The sequence below is a fragment of the Lagenorhynchus albirostris genome, chromosome 16 (genome assembly GCF_949774975.1).
Source record: "Lagenorhynchus albirostris chromosome 16, mLagAlb1.1, whole genome shotgun sequence".
NCBI classification, from domain to species: Eukaryota; Metazoa; Chordata; class Mammalia; order Artiodactyla; family Delphinidae; genus Lagenorhynchus; species Lagenorhynchus albirostris.
Window position 1 is genome coordinate 31,278,210 of NC_083110.1, and position 19,910 is coordinate 31,298,119.

Consider the following 19,910-nt stretch of genomic DNA (forward strand, 5'->3'; position numbering starts at 1 on the left):
TGTGAGGGTAAAGGAGAGGAAAAGTATGGGTATGAACCTGTGTGGGAAATATAAGTGCTAAATACTCATGTACCAAAAAAGAAAGGTAGTAGTTAATCTCTAGAATGGAAAAATCAAGAATTAGCAGCATTATTCAGACACGGATGTAACCACACGAAGGAAAACTAAAATAATCGAGGATGGTGACCTCTGGGCAGTAGATGAGGGCGGGGTAGGTTGGGGTGAAGTGGATTGGAGAATAGATGTTTTTTTTACAACAAGCCTTTTGGCATATAATGCATGATTGACATGTGTGTGCATGTTGCTTTGATTAAACAAAGGTAGAGGAAAATACACACACGGCCTTTTTGGAGCTTGAAAGCAGAACAATAATTGGAGATTTGGGGCCCCCAAACCTGCTCTCTCTCTGAAATATCTTCGCTGAAAATAAGGTTAAGATATAATCATATCCTGCTTAACTGGCCTCCAGGAAGACCAGGGGCCCCTCCCCATGCCTCCCCTCCCCTCTTCCCCCAGAATGGAAGTGTGACCAAGGGTGGCCCAAAGTCCTACTATTGCAGAAAGCTTTAGAGTCTACAAATCGTTCACATATTTCAGGCCACTTGATCCTTACCATGGGCTGATTGGGTGTAAGTATCACCGTTTCATGTGCGTAGAGACAGAGCCTGGAGGGGCACCACTGGCCCACCTCTTCCCGTGACAGCTCAGCCCTTCCCTGCCCGTGTCCTGTTACCGTCACCTAACGTCATCCTGTCCCCGTGGTATCTTAGAGGAAAGAGGAAGAGGAGAGGAAGCGAGGAGAAGAGCAGATTCGCCTCCAGGAAGAGCAGAGGGCGAAGGAACTCTACTGGACCCTGAAGCAGGCCCAGCTGCAGAGCCACCCCAGTGAGAAAGAGGAACGCGAGTGGGAAGAACAGCGTGAGTAGAGCTTGTCTCTTGGGGACTGGGGGGCCGGCCTGCCTTCTTCACCCACTCTCCTCCCACCTGTCTATTTGCTCAGTCATCATTCCAGTTCACTCAATCAGCCCAGAAGCCTTTGCCTGGGGTCAACCATGTGTGTGGTCCTGCTAAGGACCCAGGGAGTACGGGCTCCATCCTCAAGGAACTTACTTGCCTGTTGGGGAGGTTTCTTATACTAAAGAATAAAACCCTACATTTACTGAGTTACCAATATTTTTCTGACTCTGTGCTAAGCCCTGGGGATCCAGAGATGAGGGATCACGGTCCTTATCTTGGGGGAAGTCACTGGCCAGACAGGAGATAGACACACAGGCTAAGGGCTTTGAGGGAAAATGCACACGTTCTGTTGGAGCACATGGTGGCTATCCTGGTGCTGTTCCAGTTGAGTTATGAAGTGAGGCTTGATGGCGGTGTAGGGGTAACAGACAAAGAAGCTGAAGAGGGCCCTTGGGAAGGAGTGCCCAGAATATGACAAAGAAATGTGGTGTGCTTAGGAATTTAGAGGTGTATGGGGTGACTCTTAAACTTGGAGAGTGTCAGGGGTGGTAAGAAGTTAGGTGGGAAAGAGAGGGTGGAGCCAGGTTTGCAGGGTGGTGTCTTAATATGTTCTTGAGATTTGCTTTAATCAGGTATGGTTAGACATTCAGACATGGAAATGACTGTCTTGCAGGAAGAAGTTTTTCCTCACAGATTCCTAGACATGGAGAGCATGGCATGCCGAGCAGGGCCACATGGGGAAGCACGAGGGTGAGTCAGGAGACAGAGGGAGCAAGGGGAAAAAGTGGGCAAGAGCCTTCACTGTGGTTTCTTTGGAAAAGGTAAGGTAGGGCAGGGTAAACAGGGTAAACAGGCTTAGGATTGGCTAAGCCAATATGAATAATTTCAGCAGGCTCTGGGGTCCAGGGGCTGCCTCTAGTTCTCTGATACCTGGCCCTGGGGTGATTACGGCAGATGGATAGATTGTGGAGTGTAAGAACTAGATAAAAGAGATGGTTGGAAGGTGGGCTTTGCATTGGTTAGTTTGCATTTGAAAGGCACACTTGCCGGTGAGTCCTCTACTAGAATTGGCTAGCTCTTGGAGGCGCAGTCTCTGAAGGATCGGCAAGGCCCCAGATGTCAAAACTTCGAAAAATACAGAAAATAAAAAGGCATGATTAATATGGGTGGACACTGGAAGCTTCTAAAGGTGAGTGACATGCTTCAGGCTGGGTTTGGGAGTGAGAGGACCTCGGGCCACAGCAGGGAGAGCAGAGATGTGAGGTGCTTTCTGCTGGCCAGCATTCTGGTCCTCAGCACTTCTTAGTCACCTGCCAGATTCATTAAACAGACTTAAGAAAATTGAAATGTCATTCACGTACCATAAAATGCATCCTTTAAAAGTGCTCAATCCAGTGGTTTCTAGTAGACTCACAGAGTTGTGCAACCATCACCACTGTCTAATTCTAGAATATTTTCATCACCAGAGAAGGAAACTCTGCGCACTGGCTGTTACTTCCCCCCGCCCCCCACACCCCTGGAAACCATTAATCTAATTTCTGTCCCTGTGGATTTGCCCGTGATGGACGTTTCATATAAATAGAATCATACATTATGTGACCTTTTGTGTCTGACTTCTTTCATTTAGCACGTTTTCAAGGTCCATCCACATTGTAGCATGGATCAGTCATTCATTCTTTTTTATGACTGAATAGGATTCTAATGTGTGCATACACCACATTTCTGTTTATCCATTTATCAGTTGATGGACATTTGGGTTGTTTCCACTTTTTGGCTATTATAGGTGATGTTGCTCTGAGTATTTGTGTATGTTTTTGTGTGAACATATATTTTCATTTCTCTTGGATATATATCCAGGAGTGGAATTTCTGGGTCATAGGATAACTCTATGTGTAACATTTTGAGAAACTGTCATACTGTTTTCCAAAGTGACTGTACCATTTTACATTTCTGCAAGCAATGTGTGAGTGTTCCAAGTTCTTCATATCCTTGTCAGCACTTGTTTTTCGTGGTGTTTTGCTTTATAGCCATCCTAATGGGTAGGAAGTGCTACCTCATCGTGACTTTGATTTGCAGCTACCTAACGACTGCCACAAAAATACTGAGGATCATAAGAAACTATTATGAACAATTATATTCCAACAAATTAGATAACCTAGAAGAAATGAATAACTTTCTAGAAACATACAACCTACCAAGACCGAATCATGAAGAAATAGAAAATCTGAACCGTCCAGTTACTAATAAGAATATTGAATCATAAAGTTATATACGGGTATTCAACGTCACAGGGGTCGGTGCCGCTGACCCCGCATTATTCATGGGTCAACTGTATTTCTTTTGACATTATAGAGGTAAGCTTTTTTGTAAAGTCTCTTTGCTTCTACTGAGAGTTTTGAGGAAAACTGGAAGGAAAAATTAATATCAGTCCCCAAATAGAAGATACCATGCCTGTTCAAAAGCAGGTTTTTCTACACAGCAGGAACCAGGAGATAACTGTGGGTGGCAGCCTTGGTGTAGAGGTGTCCTGTCTTCATGAATGAAATTACTTGCCAGGTTTAGGTGCTGCAAGGCATCGATTGGCTCCCTGTTTTGGTATGAACTCATGGCATACTGTAGCGTTTGGGAGTTCAGCGGCCTGCCGATCTCTCAAAGGATGACCGTGATGTCTACTATTGGAAAGGTCAAGCAGCATTTTGATTTTGATCTTGAATGTCCAGTCTCATGGGTTGGAATTTGGCCGATTGGAATTAGGCATATACGGTTTTGGTTTTTGCATGGGAATTCTTGTAATGCTTATAAATGAAAATGAAATCATTCAACCATCTTAAGTCAGACAAAAATAATAATAATAAAAGAAACATACTGGCCTTGGAAAAAAACAAAAAAAGAATGTTGAATCAGTCATAAAAAATCTGCCAACAGAGAAAAGTCCAGGAGCAGATGGCTTCACTGATGAATTCTACTGAACATTTAAAAAAGAATTAATACAAGTCTTTCTCAAAATATTCCAAAAAATTGAAGAGGAGGGAACACTTCCAAACTCATTTTAGGAGGCCAGCATCATCTCATACCAAAGCCAGATAGAGACAATACAAGCAAAGAAAATTACAAGCCAGTACCCTTGATAAACATAGATGCAAGAATCCTATAATATTTTGCTACAGAATATTTGTACATTTGGAAAGGCCTCCTGGAGGAAATGGCATTTGGTTTGGGAAATGTGGGGAGGTAAATAAGGCAGGCAAGGGCATCGCAGCCGAGGGAACAGTTCTGAGCAAAAGCAAGGTCATAACGTGCATAGAACACGACACATGCTTTGATGTGGTTGCAGCCTGGGGTTCATGGTGGGTAATGATGGAAATGAGGCCAGAAAGATAAGATGGGCAAGAGCGAACGAAGAATTCATTTGTTTAAATTTGGAATGGATGAAGAGATGGGTGAAAAAAGAAGGCAGGACAAAATTTATACTGAAAAAAATAGTGAACGATCACAGAGTGAAGTCACACGAGGCTACTGTGGTCTGGGGAAGGAGCAATGGGCTGGGAGCCCAGTCCTAGCTCTGCCACTTCCTGGTGTGTGACCTCGAGCAAGTTCTCGCTCTGCTCCGTTTCTCAGTTTCTTCATTTGTGAGCTGAGGGTAATCACGGAGAGCTGAGGGTGAAATGAGAGGGAGGAAGCACAGGTGCTCTCTAAGTTGTGAAGGGCTGTCACTCACGAAGTGTCCCTCTTTTTTGTAGCTACACAATGAGATGGAAAGTTATGGGCTGGGCTGGTGTTTCATTGGTGACGGAGGATGGAAATCATTTGGCCCTAGTGCTGCCTGATTGCTAATTAATGTACTGTGTGGCAACCGAAAATGGAAAAACCTACCCTGAACAGAGAAAAGATGTGATCGTTCAGGCCCATGATTTGGGTTCCTCATTTTATGCTTTCTTAAAGAATGATGAGCTAAACTCTGGAGGCTGTCATTCAAATCCAGCAAAGCCATTCTGCACTCAATTAACTTAATATGAAAGATATAGTGGGCCATTAATCTACTGGGAGCAGCAGTTTTTGATAAAACACCTAAATTAAATTCTCCAAGTTAGAAAAAAAGGGAATTGTTCCCTTTAATATCACTTGAATACAGAGTTAGTTATTCAGTTCAAACAGCAGAGCAGGCTCTGGCTTCTGAGAAGCTCTGAATATATCAGGCAGAAATTCACTTAATAATTTCTCAACTGTGAATTTGGAAGAGTGCGAGTTAGATAATCTTTAGTCATCCAGAGATTTAGAGATGAGCCGGCCTGACTTGGTTAACGGTATCATTTACAAAAATTGGAGCTGTGTGACTGTTCACTCCTCCCCTCCCTCTTTGAGCTGCGTGATCCCGGTTGTGGGCCCCCCCTACCCATAACTAGCACTCTAGTGTCGCACGCCTTGTGGGGTTTTGGTCAGAGCTGAGAAAATATGTGCTCGGGCCCAGTAGGGAGTCCAGTTATGCTGGTTCTGTTCTCTTCGCTCATAAAAGGGCATGTGCTCTGGAGTCTGGGTTTAAAGTCAGTGATTCTAAAATGCTGTGCGCTTGACACAGGCAGAGCTTGAAGGGGCCTGTGGAGATGGGGTGTGGGTCTGCCGACGGGGTGGGCAGAGAAGAGTTTTGGGCTTGAAGGAAAGCTGAAGGATAGCACGGAAGGATTTTTTTTCTCTCTGCTGACGGGATGGGAAATTGTGTAGTTGCTCCTTGGACGTAAGTTTGAACTGATCCCCAAACTCCAGGCGCCATATATTTTTGGCTTTACAGCTCAGAATGATGCCAGCGTGAGTCCCCACATGCCTGATTCATGTCCTGCTCCCCTCTTGAACTACTCAGGAATCCCTGGGCGCTTTATATTGTCCCCAAAATGAAGTCTTTCGGAGCTTCACGCTGGCATGGGGAGCGCTCTGGTCTTAAGGAACCCCTGAAGTTCCTCCTGGTGGCCACAGGGGGTCACTGTTGGCAGCAATCAGGATTGCAAGCAGAACAAGGATGGTTGACAGGTGATCTCAGAAGCCTCGGGGTGCAGGTAGAGACAGCCCCTTACTTTGGCCTTGTTTAGCTGTTGGTGAGCCTCACTGGGTTTCCTCGAGGCTCATCAGATCTCACTGTCTTGGCACCAAACACGTCCTCTCCCCAGGTGACGGCTGCTCCAGCAGGTTGAGTCACCAGAGGCCTGTATGTATATCCTTCAGCATCCGGACCACCTGTTTCCCTTCTCCCAGGGGTCAGGAAACGTACCCTTCTCACGAACTTTCATTTTTCCCATTTCCCTGACAAGAGCTCCTGACTCTACCCAGCCCCCATTCTTACACCACTTCCCCACCTTTTGTGCCTTAATGGGGCTGGACCCATCTTAAAGGTGGTATTCCAGTCCCCTTATCTCACAGTCAACATGATCATAACAACAACAATAGATAATATTTAATGAACCTCCTCCATTTGCCCGGAACTGTCCAAGCCCCATCTATGTACAATCTCATTGATGTCTCAAAGTAACCCTACGAGGCCCTCATTTTACAGATGAGGAAATAAAGTGTAGGTGTAGTAATTCAAGTTGTCCAAGGTTCCCATGAAGCAGAATTTAAACACATCTACACACATACACAATTTAAATCTTTATTGGTGCCTTTTCCTGTATATAGGATTATTCCCTAATTTTCAGAGACATTGTGCTATTCACCTAAGGGGTTACTACAAATTGATGTTGCTTTGAAGCGTTTGGTTTCTCGGCAGGCTGTAACTGGCTCATCTGAATTCTATTCAGCACTGAGTCTTTTCGATCTGGGCAGAGGTAGGGAGAACCATGGGCAAGTGCTCTAGAGACGGGTCTCATGAAGAGCAACAGTTAATGATCTTCCAGAACCTTGTGGCCCCTGGACCTTCCCCCCTGAATCCCATAGGCACCTCTCACTCCACACATCCAAAACTCCATCCTCCTCTTCCCCCACCTGCCTCATCACCTGACTGTCAGAGGCAGAAACTTGGCTGTCATTCCGGTCTCTCTTTTTTGCTCACTACCAATCCCCAAACCACCGAGTTGTAAAGGTTTGACCTCCTCAGTATGCTCTGAATTTACTCCCCTCCTTCCCATTGTCCTGACATTAACCCCATTGCTCTTTGCCTAGGTTTCTCGTTTCCAAGCCTCTATTCTTGTTCCTGTCAGATTCATTTCCAACACCACAGCCAAGTCAGTCTTTGAAAAGTGCAAACGGGCATCCTCCTCTCCTGCTTAAAGCCTTTCAGTGGCGTCCATCACCCTTTGGTAAAGCACTAAAATTAATTAGCCGGTATTTATTGGTCTCCTAAATGGCCTTTTCTGTTTCTGCATCTTCACCTCTTGTCCCCTCCCCACAGGAGCTTCCCCCCAGCCATTCTAAGAGGGATGCTCCAACTCCCTCTTGCCTCTGGGCCTCTGCCCCTGAGCTTCCTCTGCCTAGGATAGCCTCTCCTTGGCCTCTCTTTGTTGAATCCTGTGTGTCCACAGGCATCAGCTTAGATGTCCTTCTCCAGAGGATTTCTCTGCCTGGATGAGGTGCCCCCTCTCCGGGGCCCCGCGGCACCCTGTGCACACCCCACACAGCTCCATTCACCATTTGCTGGCATGTTTCCTCTCCCAGGCAGTAAGCTCTCCAAGGGCGTGGACTGTGCCTTGCTGGTTGCTCTATCCACATCCCCTAGCCAGGCAGCCAGCTGATATGGTGACCTTGTGAAAATTAGAAAAAGGCACTGATTCTATAAGACGCTACACTGCCATCTACCAGGAAGTTGTTACATCTGTACATATCAATGATGGTCGTGGGCGACAGCGCCCCCTGGAGTTGTGCAATGCACAGCTCGGGCCTGCACAGCATGGAGCTGGCACAGGGAGGCACTATACACATGTGCTGAATAAGTGTGTTTTTAGTGCCCGAATGTGTTATTTAAAGTGTTAAAAACCCTGCCTCTTGCAATGACTAGCCTGGCCATATCTCTGGAGCTATGCAACTGCTCCCAGAGATGCTGCCAAGAGGAAACCCAACTCCTGCTGTTTCTCTTCAGCATTGGAGAACTGAGCAGGAGCCTGCGGCACAGGCAAGGACGTGATTCCAGAGCAGCCTGGCCGTTCTGGCAGCCCTTGGACGAAGCGGGGGGTGGTCTCTATTTTCCATGGAGGGAAAACTAAGACCCAGAGAGATGAAAACTTGTCCTGGGCTAGATAGAGAGTTAGGAGCAAAGTCAAGCAGAATGCTCAGCTGTCTCCCCACCCCCGAGCCTGGGACAGCTGAAACTCCCACTCTGGCATGGGTGTGGCTGGACTCCCCAGACTGTGGGACTTGGTTTCTTTTGCGCAGCAGGGCTGCAGGCCAGGCAGTCCTGGAGGGTGGTGTCTTAGCTCTGGGAGGTGGTCCCACGCTGGGCAGATGTGTGTGCATCCTCGTGCTAGGAGAGCAGAGATGGAAGGGATCTTTCCCCCTGATCTGCAGGTGAGAGAACGGAGGGATGGCAGCAGGGACACAGCTGGGGACATTTCTAGCTAATGGTGACACCCTGCTGTGCTCTGGCCTCTTCATTCTCAGCCTGGTGTTCCCCAAGCCAGAATGTCCTTTTGTTTTTTTCATTTTAATTGTGGTAGGGGACTTCCCTGGTGGTCCAGTGGTTAAGATTCCGTGCTCCCAATGCAGGGGCGCAGGTTTGATCCCTGGTCAGGGAACTAAGATCCCGCATCCTGTACGGCACGGCCCTCCCCCCACCCCCAAAAAGTAAAAAAAACCAAATGTGGTAAAATATACAACTTAAAATTAACTATTTTTAGGTGTGTAGTTCAGTGGCATTCATAGTGTTGTGCTACCATGACCACCACCCACCTCCAACGTTGGTTATCTTCCCACACTGAAACTCTGTCCCCATTAAACTAAAACTCATTTCACCCTTCCTGTAGCCCCTGGCAGCCGCCACTTTCTACTCTGTGAATTTAACTACTCTAAGTGCAATAAGTGGAGTGTAAGTGAAATCGTACAACGTTTGTCCTTTTGTGGCTGGCTTATTCACTTAGCATAATGTCTTTAAGATTCATCCATGTTGTAGCCTGTGTCAGAATTTCCTCCCTTTTTGAAGGCTGGATACTGTTACTTGTATGTGTATCCTATATTTTCTTTATTTATCCATCGATGGACATTTAGGTTATTTCCACCTTTTGGCTATTGTTAATCATGCTGTTATGAACATGGCTGTACAAATATTTGTTTGAATTCCTGCTTTCAATTCTTTTGGGTATATATCCAGAATTGGCATTGCTGGATCATATGGTAATTGTATGTTTAATTTTTTATGGAATTGCTGTACTATTTTCCACAGCAGCTGCACCATTTCACATTCCCACCAACAATGCATAAGGGTTCCAATTTCTCCATGTCCTTGCCAATACTTGCTATTTTCATCTTTTTTTTATATTTAAAAATTAAAAAAATAATAGCTATCCAAATAGGTGTGAAGAGGAATCTTATTGTGGTTGGTCCATTTTTTCAGTCTCTAAATTCAGCTTTTCTTCTGGTCCTCAGTGTTTTCATGCTGCTCAGCTGTCTTTATGTATTTCTGAGAGATGAGATGGAGAAAGGAGACCCTGGAACCTACCTTAGAAGTGGAGATGGCCATGGCCCCCCTTTGTTCTGCATGCAGTGCAGGCCCTGGGAACTTGGGCCGTGGGAGGAAGCCGGTGACTCGGTTGGGGCCCTCGTCTCTGCAGTGCGTCCTCCGGGGACAAGGACTGTCCGATACTTGCTGCTTCAGGGCACAGATGCTTATGGTTGTTTTCAATGGGATAGAAGAAAAAACTTCAGATTCTGGCTGAGGGTTTCCATGGCAGTCATATGATACAGTTCGAATCTATCCCGGATTCAGAGAAGGAACAGAAGCAACCTTTTAAGATTTCAAAGCTTAATTTAGGGTAAGCTGGGAGTACCTGGCAGTCCAGTGGTTAGGACTCGGCACTTTCACTGCTGTGGCCCCGGGTTCAATCCCTGGTCGGGGAACTAAGATCTCGCACTGCTTGTAAACAGACCCAGATTTCATGTGACCGAGCATCAAGGGTGCCCCCTCCTGGACTGGCCAAGAATTGTTTATGGCTACATTTTGAACATGGCAATGCCAGGGCTAATGAAAATAAAAGTTTTAGCTAACGCTTATCATGGTGCTTAAAAGGTACCTGACACAGGTCTAAGTGGTTTATATTATTAGCTCTCTTAACAACTCATAACAACTTTATGAGGTAGGGACTCTTATTATGTCCATTTTACTTTTGAGGAAACGGAGGCCCAGGGTGATTAAGTAACTTGTCCAGTGTCACACAGCTGGTAAATGAAGTTGAGATCTGAACCCAGGCAGCTAGGTTCCAGAATCAGGCTTTGGGAAATTTGAAGAAAGGATCAAGTTCAGAGGCCTGATTTAGTAAGACATTGCTTTAAAAAAAGTACTTCATAGTTTATAGAATTTTATGTTTCATTGAATCTTCATAGTAACTCAGTGTGGCAGACATTCATGTCATTCTCATTTTGACAGAGGTGTAAAGTGAGGCCTAGAGGCATAGAGCTTTCTTAAGAAAGCTGGCATGGGGTGTTGGTGAGGATGGGAGAAGAGGGCACCCTGTGCACTGTTGGTGGGAATATCAAATGGTGCAGCCGCTATGGCGAACAGTATGGAGGTTCCTCAAAAAATTAAAAATAAAGCTACCATATGACCCAGCAATCCCCCTTCTGGGTATATTTCCAAAGGAAGTGAAATCAGGCTATTAAAGAGATATCTGTACTCCCGTGTTTATTGCAACATTATTCACAATAGCCAAGCTATAGAAACAACATGAACATCTGTCAACGGATGATTGGATGAAGACCACGGGAATGAAGGAAATCCTGCCGTTTGCAACCACAGACATGGACCTTCAGGGCATTATGCTAACTGAAAAAAGTCAGAGAAAAATACTACACGGTATCACCTATACGTGAAACCTAAAAAAGCCGAACTTGTAGAAACAGAGAGTAGAATGGTGGTTACCAGGGGCCGGGGGTGGGGGGGTATGAAGGGGGAGGTGGGGGGGAGTTAGGGAGATGTTGGTCAAAGGGTACAAACTTGCAGTTAGAAGATGAATAAATTCTGGGGATCTAATGCACAGCCTAGGGATTACAGTCAACAATATGTTATATGCTTCAAAGTTGCCGAGACTAGATCTTTTTTTTTTTTTTGCGATACGCGGGCCTCTCACTGTTGTGGCCTCTCCCGTTGCGGAGCACAGGCTCCGGATGCACAGGCTCAGTGGCCATGGCTCACGGGCCCAGCCGCTCTGCGGCATGTGGGATCTTCCCGGACCGGGGCACGAACCCGTGTCCGCTGCATCGGCAGGCGGACTCTCAACCACTGCGCCACCAGAGAAGCCCCGAGACTAGACCTTAAATGTTCTCACCACACAAAATTAACTACGGAACCTGACGGAGGTGTTAGCTAATGCTATGGTGGTAATCATTTTGTAATATTTTAAGTGTATCACATCAGCACATAGTACACCTTAAGCTTACATATGTCAATTATGTCTCAAAAAAAGAACACGAGAAAAGAAAAGGACCCAAGAGAGCCCTCTCGGAGCTGCCGTTAACCTGTCTGACTCCACATCGGCCCCTGGGCGGCAGGGCTGGCTTCCTGTTGCAGCCTCAGCTGCATCCTCACCTCCAAGTGCCCTCCAGGCCTCTGCCTGGGCATCACGGTTGGTCCGAGTCGGTGGACACAGTTGCACAGGGGAGAGTCCGCAGAATGGTGGGGAGCTCGGTGGCGCCTGGACACAGAGTGTGGGCAGGAGCTCAGAGGCCCACTGGGCTGGGAAAGAAAGTGGGGCGGGCAGGATGCTCCTTAGGGGCCACGGGGTTTGCCCTTTGTCCTGTGTGCGTTGGGAGCCACTGAAGGCTTCTGAGGCAGACAGTGGCAAAACTAGAGCTGGGTTTTAGGAGGCTGGGTTTAGTCCCTCTGTGACCCACAGCTTGTGCACTCTCCTAGCCAAGTTCCCAAAATCTGTCTTCGTAGTTTGCACGTGACTTCCTTCTGTCACTGAGTGTGACTGTCTCTCAGGGGCTGTCAACACTCAAAGGTCACTGGCCCTTAGCGGGCACAAGCTTCTATGTTTAGTTTGTAGTCTAGTGACCGCAAAGCCTGTGCTGGGAAACCTGGCCTTGTTTGAGCCTGTGGTAGCAGGCACTATGGTGTTCTTAGTACCTAGAGTGGAAATATAGGGTTTTTTTTCCCCTGGGGTGGACTCCTCCTTCTTTTTCTGGAAGAACTCCTATTGACCTTTCCAGACCCAGTGGAATGCTCCATCTCCTTTGGTGGCTCCTGGCTTCCTCATAGAATGTGAGTGCTACCGCCCCTAAACTCTGACAGTACTTGATCAGTCCCTGTTCTCCTTGTGCTAGAGATATTTATTTGTCTGATTTTCCCAGCTAGGCTCTGAGTGCCTTGAGGGAAGCGTCTGGTCTTTGCTGTCTCTATATCCAGTTCAGGGCCTGGCAGAGTTAAGTACTTAATTGGGCACAGCCATCCAAGCATATTATCACCTGCTGACTGATACATATGTATTCTAGGCACTAGAATGCATCAGTGAATAGACCAAAGAAAATTCCCCTCCTGCCCTGGAGCTCTCAGTTTATTAGCTCCTCTGCATGTGACTTCCACATCCATAAATACCTTCTGAGGGACAGACTTCCTGCTGCCTTCCTCAGATCTGGGGGATGTTATGTTTCGAGGGTGGACTTTGACAACTTGAGAAGGAGAAGCGCTTTCTTTCAGCATGAGGGCCATGTGCCTTGTATCCTCCAAATGCTAACAGAACACAGTTCTCTGACTGGTAGGTTGTAGGTGCTCGCTGCACAGGTATTGGATGGAGATTGGAGTAGAATTAGACTGTGGGTAAGATTTTACTCCCGGGGGGAGGGGGACCTGCTTGGGCCAGGGCAATCCCAGGTCTTGCATAACGAGAAGGACACGGCCAGCTCCACGAGTTCTCTACAAAAGGACTGGATTTTAGAGGCAAACAGGGGCCTGACACGATGCAATCAGACTACAAAATAATTGGTTTTAATTCTAGACCGTACCTGCAGCGGGTTTTGTCCCCTCTCTCGGCACTTTCCCAGCCCCAGGACTCCCTTTTGAGTTTTAGAAGCAGCAACTTGCAGATGTCCACCCTGCCTTGAGGAACATGAAAAGACAGAGGCTAGAGAGAGGGGCCTTGTGGCATTCTGGAACCTGTGGCGTGACACACCTGTCAAAGGATCCCCTCCCTTCCCTCCAACACACTCACCCACCAGCTGTCAAGGCCACAGGAAACCAAAGAGAAAGGGCACTGTAACTGGGACTCCAGAGTTTCCAACAACTCATCCTGTGGTAGCAGACAGGGTGGTTCCCGGCCAGGCTTGGCCACTGACCCAGCTGGGCAAGTCAGCGTCCTTCCTTGGAAAGCAGTTTCCACGTGAATAACATGAGGAGGTTGGATGGGATGGTCTTAAATGCTCTTGTGGCTTTTTGTAGGAAAGAGCAGGGGCTCTGGTGTCAGATACACCTCATTTTAAAATGAAAGGAAGCTTGAGAGGTGGGGTGGAGTGGCGTAGAGAGCTGCGTGGGTTTCAGAGCCAGACACACCTGGGTTCTGACCCTGGCTCTGCCCCTTATTAGCTATTTAACTTCAGACAAGTTGCTTAACCTCCCGGAGGCTGGGTTTCTGTGCAAACATAGTGATGTGCCCTCCTCCCTTGGTGGCTGGAGGAAGCGTCTATAATGCGATATTGCAGGGAGGGCCCGGAGCTCAGGGCTTGGCACAGAGAAAGCTGTAATCAGCATGGGTGGTGGCAGTGGTATTTGAGATGCTAACCACTTCAAGGTGGACAGGTGTCCTTGAGGCAGGGCACAGGGTTTGAGAAGCTGCTCTGAGCAGGGCACTCCAGGAAGAACTACACATGGAGGTGTAAATTTCCATCCAAAAGTTGCTTGCTCATTCTGGAACAGGGCCACAGGAACAGCTGGACCACCCCAAACTGTCATGAGTGTCTTTATCCCCACAGGGACAGGCTAACCCAGGGCTGCTGGCTCAGGTCGGGCCTGCCATTGCCGGGTGCCAAGCCTCCACGCAGCACACGTGGGTGCATCCGGATGAATCCTGGGATTCTGGGTGAGTCCCAGGGCTCCTGGCCATGTACTGGCTTGCTCAGTGCATGGCCTGGGCTGCAGGTCTGGGTGAACACGCTCTCTATTCCTTTCCAGTGCGTCGGTCCAAGGCGGCTGATGAGGAGAGAAGGCGCCGAGCCCAGCGCGCCCGGGAAGAGTACCGGCGCCACTCCCTCCGCGCCATCCAGAAGGGCACGGTCGCTGGCCTCAGCTCCAGGTTCCGAGAGCTCGGCCAGAGCCATGAGCAGGAGGCGAGACTCTACCACCACCTCCTGGGCCCGGGGCCGCCTTCACCCCTGGCCGTGCCTGGCAGGTGAGTCGCGGACCTCGCATCCCGCATCCGCATGCGCGGTGTGTCTGGGGGAGGGCCTCCGGCTGGGGCGTAGGGCACCAGGGATCCGGTCCGGCTCTGCCTCCGACTTGCTGTTTAATTTGGGGCTAGTCATCTCCCCTCTGTTGGCCTCAGTGCCCTAGTCTGTGTAATGGGGCAGGAGTTGGGGAGAGGAGTCGGGGTTGGAGATTTCTACCAACTCTGGAGTTCTGGGAGGCTTCACCTCTTTGGGGTCTAGGATTCCTTTGAGAATCTAAAGAAAGCTGTGTACCCTCTTCTCTGCGAAATGCACATATGTAAATACCCCAAAACGTCTGCATATAATTTCAAGCTCTAAAAGATCCGTAGACCCCAGGTTAAGAACTTGTAATGTAAGACCTCAAATGGGTTAAATGTGGCCCAGCAGCCTGGAACCAGAACTCGCTGCTGCTTTTTGTAACCACAGGTGATGCTGGTGCATCCCGGGTTCTGATAGCCGGTTGCAGATGAACGCAGTTGAGTGCAGGAGGGTCCTTACACGCTGGGCTGATGAGTGGTTTGGCAAGGGCGCTCAGGTGACTGACTGCCCATGATTGCTGGGACGGAGGATCAAGAGGTTGCCTGGAGCCTCTCGACCTGCCGCCTGTGCCCACCTCAGGCCAGCCCTAAGGTTGGTTCCCCTCCTCATTATTGCTGATTGTCTGCTGCCCGAGGGAGGGCTCAGAGGCTGGATGGTGAGTGCCTGCCGCTCCCTGAACCACAATAAACCTGCAGAAGAGTCCATTCAGCCCCAGATGACAGAGGGTTGTCTGGGTTTTGCTTTGATTGGGATCTAGGATTATTCATAAAACCCCCTCCCTCTCCCTGCAGCCTTGGGAGAACTGACATCTGCATTCCTTCCTTCCTTCCCTCCCTTCCTTTCCTCCTTCCTTGTCATTTATATGATTCACAAACCAGAAAGTTTAAAAAGATACATGGAGGAAAGGCTGACTCCCATCCTTGCCGTCCATCTACTCAGTTCCCTCTTCCCCGCACAGGGAACCACTGTTCTTAGTTTATGTGTCCTCCCAGTTCCTTTTTGCAACTGCCAAGGTGAAAAGTTGTATCTCCTTCTTTTTTTTTTTTTTTTGCATAAAAGTTTGCCTATCATACACATGGTTCTGCATCTTGATTTTTTTTTCCATTTAACTATAAATTTTGGAGGTCTTTACATATCGATTCTTACCTGATTATTTTTATTTAGTTTTCTTTTTACAGCTGCATAGTATTCCACTGCCTGGCTGTGCTCTAATTTATTTTTCAAAACCTCTATTAAAGGGCATTGGTGTTGTTTGAAATCTTTGGTTATTACCAACAGTGCCCTTAATGAGTAACCTTGTAGACACGCAACTATTATCTACAAGAGAGATTCCCAAAAGTGGGGCCACTGGGTTAGGGGCTACATGCACTTATAGTATTGATAGTTCTCATCAACTTGCCCTCCACAGGGGTGGTACCAATGAACACTCTCATCCTTTAGCCTTGCCAGCAGTGCGTTGTCAGATTTTTGTTTTGTATGAGACATAATATCTCAGTGAAAATTTAAATTTGCATTTCTGTTTATGTGTGAGATGAAGTATTTTGTATATGTTTAAGGGCCTTTGGTATTTCTCTATCTGTCTGTTCATTTCCCTTCCTGCCTCTTCATTGTGTTATTGGTCTTTTCGCCATCTGTTTCTAGGAACTCCTTAAATATTAGGGAAAATATTAGGGATGCTTTTCTTTGTGATAAACATTTTTTCCCCTCAATTTGTCGTTTGTCTTTTATGATGATGTTTTCTGTCATGTGGGAGTTCTTTATTTTTATGAGGTCAGATTTTCTTTTATGTTTCCTGGATTTGGAGACATAGTTAGAAAAGCCTTCTTCCTCTTGTGCTTTTTTTTTTAAAGGAGACATATAATTTGTCCTTCAGGCCCAGAAGACAGAGCTGCATGAACTGTGTTGCAGTCTGGCTCCAGGCTCGCTGTGTGTGGCTGTCAGTAGAGGAGAAGAAGTGACAGCCACAGTGTGCTGCCTTGGGTGGAGCAGGGGGATCAGGGACCATGCAGATGGAGCGGCAGACCCAGGCACCAGAAGCCATGCCTCAGCCTCCTTCCTGTGGCTGCCGCATGGAACAGGTCCCCGTGGCCTCACTGCCCTCAGCACTGCCCTCAGCTTGCCTCAGCACCGGGCAAGCGTGGCACCGGCGGCCAGCCCACGCTTGCCCGGTTATTCCGGGGGCAGACACATTGTTGATGGGAGAGAGTTCCAGGTGCAGGAGTGAGGCTTCTGGCCAGGTGGCCTCTTGGAGCACTTGGTCCTAGCATTTATATTCTGGGGAATCAGATTCTCTGCTTAGAAACAGAGGGACAAGAGTGAACGAATTTTCCTTGCTGTTATTTATAACCTCCTCTTGCCTTCTAAGGAGAGTGAGTCCTAGAAACCAGAGGATATTTCTTCCCCCTGAGCACAGTTATTTATTGGGGAATGCAAGTGTGAAGGAAGAGGCTGGGGCAGGGCTGCAGTGTGCCGCTTCATAAAGAGGAAGAGCACCTGAGGTTCCTGAGAAGAGGGAAATCCTCAAGGGCGGACACAGAGGAGCAAAGCTGGTTGGAGGGGGTGTTAAAAAAAAGCCTGCAGAGGTGGCAGCGGGAAGCAAGGGGTTTGGAGAACAGACTCCACTGATGATGGCTTCAGGCTGTTCAATGGAACCTCACCCTCTGTCTTATTGCATCTTTTCTAAAATCTACAGTGTTCACTACTGTGTGTGTGTGTGTGGATTCATCTTAGGGCAGGTAAAAATAGGGGCTCCTTCTGGGGTTTGCCAGGAAGTGCTGGGCTCAGCATCGAAGTGTTGGTTGGTGCGGGGGAAATGCAAAGACTTGGGGACATCGTGCTGGTGTTTATTTCATAAGAGACGACGACAGTGGTGGTGAATTCTAAATGCCAGTGCTGTGAGGTGGACAGACAGCAGTGACAGTGTGAGCCTGTGCCAGGTTGCTGTCGCTCAGGGGGGAAGGGTGAGAAAGCTGTGGTTGTTCACGCTGGGCCCAAAGTCTGCTGAAGCTCTGTTTTCATCCCATACAGCAGTGCAGTGTGATCTTGCTGCATATCACCTCTACACACAGGGGTGTGTGTTGTTACGGGGAATGTGCTGTCAAACCCTTGCTGGGCTTCATATCAGTGGGGCTCACGTGGCCCCGTCGCTGTATGCGTTCAGGAACCACAGTATAACAAGTAAAATCTGGGCTTACTTATGAGAAAATAGCAGAAAGCATCTGATTTATGACTCAGACCTTCTTCAGGTGCCCCTCTTCATCTCCCTCCCAGGATCTTCAATTCCACACCTGCTTCTCCATCCAAAGTCAGCCCGTGCAGCGACTCTTTCCTCCCCTCTCCCTTTCCTCTGTCCTTTTCCCTCTTACTTCTTGGTGGTGAAGCTCAGCCGTTTCCAGAGCAGATTGAGGCTGTTCACTGTCCTGGTTCTGCCTCATAAAACATGGAAGGCTAGCTGGCCAAGCCAGGTGTCCCCGTAGACGGCAGTGGTGGGTGAGACGGGGAGGGGCAAAATGAGAGTTCTCTTCAGTGCGGGTTTGGGGAGGGCGGAGGACACGCACGTGTGAATAATTTTGCTCCGATTACATTACGATCCTTCTTCATAGACGCTGCTGTTTACGCCCTGGCCATTCTAGAGGGCAAATATGCCTTTTCTCTCCCTCTGACATGCCCTCCTATCCTACTTCGCACTCGCACCTGCGTGGCTTTTTTTCAAACTAAGTGACAACAGTTTTCTTTTGGGGAAAACAATAACAGCTGGTACATTATGACCTGCAAAGCGCCTTCAAGTACCTGGACTCATTTAATCCTGTCCACAGGCGTGAGTGTGGGCGTCGGGACTGTTCACTCTCACAGTGGTCTCCCCCACTCCCTCCCCCTCCTTCCTTCCCGTCTCGCGGCCCCCTGCTCTCTCCCTGACTCTGCCACGCTCGGTCTCTGTCTCAGCAGGACTTGGGAGCGGCCCCTGTGTCCCGTCTCCAGAGAAGTCATAGTGCGCTGGTTTAAGGAGGAGCAGCTGCCTCGCCGCGCGGGCTTTGAGAGGAGCACCAAAGCCATCGCCCCCTGGTTCCACGGTAGGGTGGCTTTCCGGATCCCTGGGGCAGGGGCAGATCACTTCCACATCTCAGCCTCCCTCTGGGGTTGGTGCGGGGTCCTGCAGGGCCACCACAATCAGAGGAGTCGAGGACTTTAGACTCCGCTAATTCCGCTCCGGCCCCACGAAGACTGGCCGGTCTCCCAGGGCTAAGGCTCAGCGCTCCTGGCTCACCTGCCTGGGGTGGAGTAGAGAGAGGGCCCACGTCTGTCCTTTCTTTGCTCACTGAGTGTGTTGAGCTCAAGGCACAAGCTTTGATCTCCCCAGGGCGCGTGCTGAAACACTCAGTGACCTTGATGGAGATGGTCAGAGACCAAGCACAACATCTGTGAGCGCGAGTCCAGGGGACTGCGGGCCCCAGGGCTCTGGACGTGCACTGCCCTCTCTGCTGGGAAGGGATGAACACGGCTCTTGCCTACTGCCCTCACCTCACAGCCTCCTTGGCCGTCCAGGGCTCCTCAGAGGCATCTTCTGTCTCTGCATGGGGCCTGGTAGGTGTGTGAGTCCCCTCAGGGCCTGATGAGTGAGGTTCATCTGGGAGCAATGAGAAAACCCAGCCACATGAGAGGTGAGGCTAGCCTTTCCGGTTAGCCATGGGCTCCAAGGGGCCGGGGCCCTGTGTCTTAGGCATCTCTGTACTCAGCCCTCACCTCCGCTTCTTACCTGCTCAGGGATCAGGTAGAGAAACGCATCCGAGACAAATGAACCCTCTTTCTCTGTTGCCACTGATGTTGAGTTCTTCACCTCAATAGCATCCCCATCGCGTCAGTCAGGTTATGCTTAGTGATGCTACAGTGAGAAATGATCGCAAAGTCTCAGTGACGTCTGCCAGCCAAGACTCATTTCTTACCCATGTGACATGCCCCGTGGGAGTTGGTCGTGAACTTTAATCTGGGCCTCAGACAGAAGGAGTTGCTTCTATTGGAAACGCCAGTGATCTCATGACAGAGGGAAAAAGAGGGGCATGGCCAGCGACACACTGGCTCCCGGAGCTTCTGGCTGGAACTGACGTGTGCCATGGTTGCTCACATTCCTCTGGCCAGAGCCAGCCTGGCATCTGTGGTACGGATAGTTTGGAATGGTAATAGAATCTGTTGGGACCACCATCCACTTTCAGACCCCTTCCTTCTCCTGGGCCTCCACAAATGTAACAGAAGGATGGGGTAGCTCTTTATGGCTCAGAAAGTCGACAGTCGACGTTCACGTGTGGCCTAGCTCTGTGTCCCGGGAGCTGGTCCCGGGGATTCCCTGCCTCTAACTTCTGTTCCTGTTATGTGTC

The 19,910-nt window shown here is 48.7% G+C and overlaps 1 protein-coding gene across 1 annotated transcript in view; it reads left to right on the forward strand.

The window, feature by feature from the left end:
• Positions 1 to 19,910, forward strand: part of SH2D4B (SH2 domain containing 4B) — an 81,121-nt gene that overhangs the window by 40,379 nt on the left and 20,832 nt on the right. Inside the window, exons 4-6 of the mRNA XM_060125703.1 lie at positions 771 to 918; positions 14,249 to 14,465; positions 18,487 to 18,611. Coding sequence (XP_059981686.1) covers positions 771 to 918; positions 14,249 to 14,465; positions 18,487 to 18,611 — 490 coding nt within the window. The remainder of the gene's footprint in view (positions 1 to 770; positions 919 to 14,248; positions 14,466 to 18,486; positions 18,612 to 19,910) is intronic.